The following is a 1057-nucleotide window of genomic DNA, read 5'->3' as shown; positions in this document are numbered from 1 at the left end:
CCTAAAAAAAATTACCTAAAAACAAAAAGAAAAAATAAAAAAAAAAAAAAAAAAAAAAAAAAAGATGAGTGTCTCACCGCCGTTTTTATTTCGTAGCAATGAAACAACTGCTACATTGGACGCATGTGGTCTGTGTCGTAGCATACTTTGAACACCATGTTTTGACTTCACGTGACGTGACGTGATGGTAGTGTGTTCTACTGTTTTATCTGTTGCACTCACCTCATGATCTCAAGCTCCCGTTCCTCTTCCTGTTTCTGTCTCATCATCACGGATTCGATGATCTGTCTCTCCTCCAAGGTCAAATGAGACAGGTCCGGTATAATGTCCGCATTAGTTTGAGCCATGCTTGTGACCATTCCTTCCGTCAGGCACATGCTCGACGCTGATTGGCTGAGACTCGGGACGTGCGGCAACACTGGATCCGACAGCTGGCAACCGGGCAGGTTTTACACATTTTACATTGGGGTGCGGCGGCGGTCCGGCGTCCGGCGAGAAACAGCGGCGTCTCCTTTTTCTGTGACGCTCCTTGTGTGTTCGGTTCGGAATGCGGGGGGTTTGAACTTGGCGCAGCTGTTTGCCAAATGTTTGTTCGGGAAGTGACGCGTTTTCTTGGCGTTTGTTGGCGCGCTGCCACGTATTTGTTACAGGGATGCGGAGATTATTGACGCATCTCCTAGCTTTGTTTGCGCGTCACCAAATGTTTCTAGACTTTCTAAGGAGTGCGGAGGTTTTTAACGCATCTCTTCTCTTTTGCGCGTCGGAGATTTTTCGGAATACGAGCGGGCGCAGGTTTTTATCTTCTCTTTCACGCAGAGTTTTCTTTTAGGAATGCGAGCGGTTTTTAGTGGCGCGTTTTTAAGTTGGCGCCCTGGTCTGTTCCCGAATTCTGTAGGCGGTTGAGGCGGTCAGGATTGGCGGCTAAACCGCATGGCGGCCGAAACTAGAACTCAGAACATTTCAAGTGTGATCTTAGATGGTTCACGAACCTGATTATAATTATGTTTATTATTATAATTATATGTTTTTTTTTAATTATATAAAGATCGGAAGAGCG

General features: G+C 45.8%; 1 protein-coding gene across 1 annotated transcript in view; it reads right to left on the bottom strand.

Annotated features, from left to right (window-relative positions):
* The window catches only part of LOC113472273 (regulating synaptic membrane exocytosis protein 2-like), a gene marked incomplete at its 3' end in the record, with an annotated part of 4547 nt that extends 3525 nt beyond the window's left edge, over positions 1-1022 (bottom strand). Inside the window, exon 1 of the mRNA XM_026831945.1 lies at positions 223-1022. Within this exon, the coding sequence (XP_026687746.1) occupies positions 223-377 (155 nt within the window). The remainder of the gene's footprint in view (positions 1-222) is intronic.
* Positions 1023-1057: the final 35 nt, after the last annotated feature.

This window comes from Diaphorina citri, unplaced genomic scaffold (genome assembly GCF_000475195.1).
Source record: "Diaphorina citri unplaced genomic scaffold, Diaci psyllid genome assembly version 1.1 scaffold4555, whole genome shotgun sequence".
Classification (NCBI taxonomy): domain Eukaryota; kingdom Metazoa; phylum Arthropoda; class Insecta; order Hemiptera; family Psyllidae; genus Diaphorina; species Diaphorina citri.
Note: the sequence above shows the minus strand (reverse complement) of the source record. Positions and strands in the feature narration are given on the sequence as shown.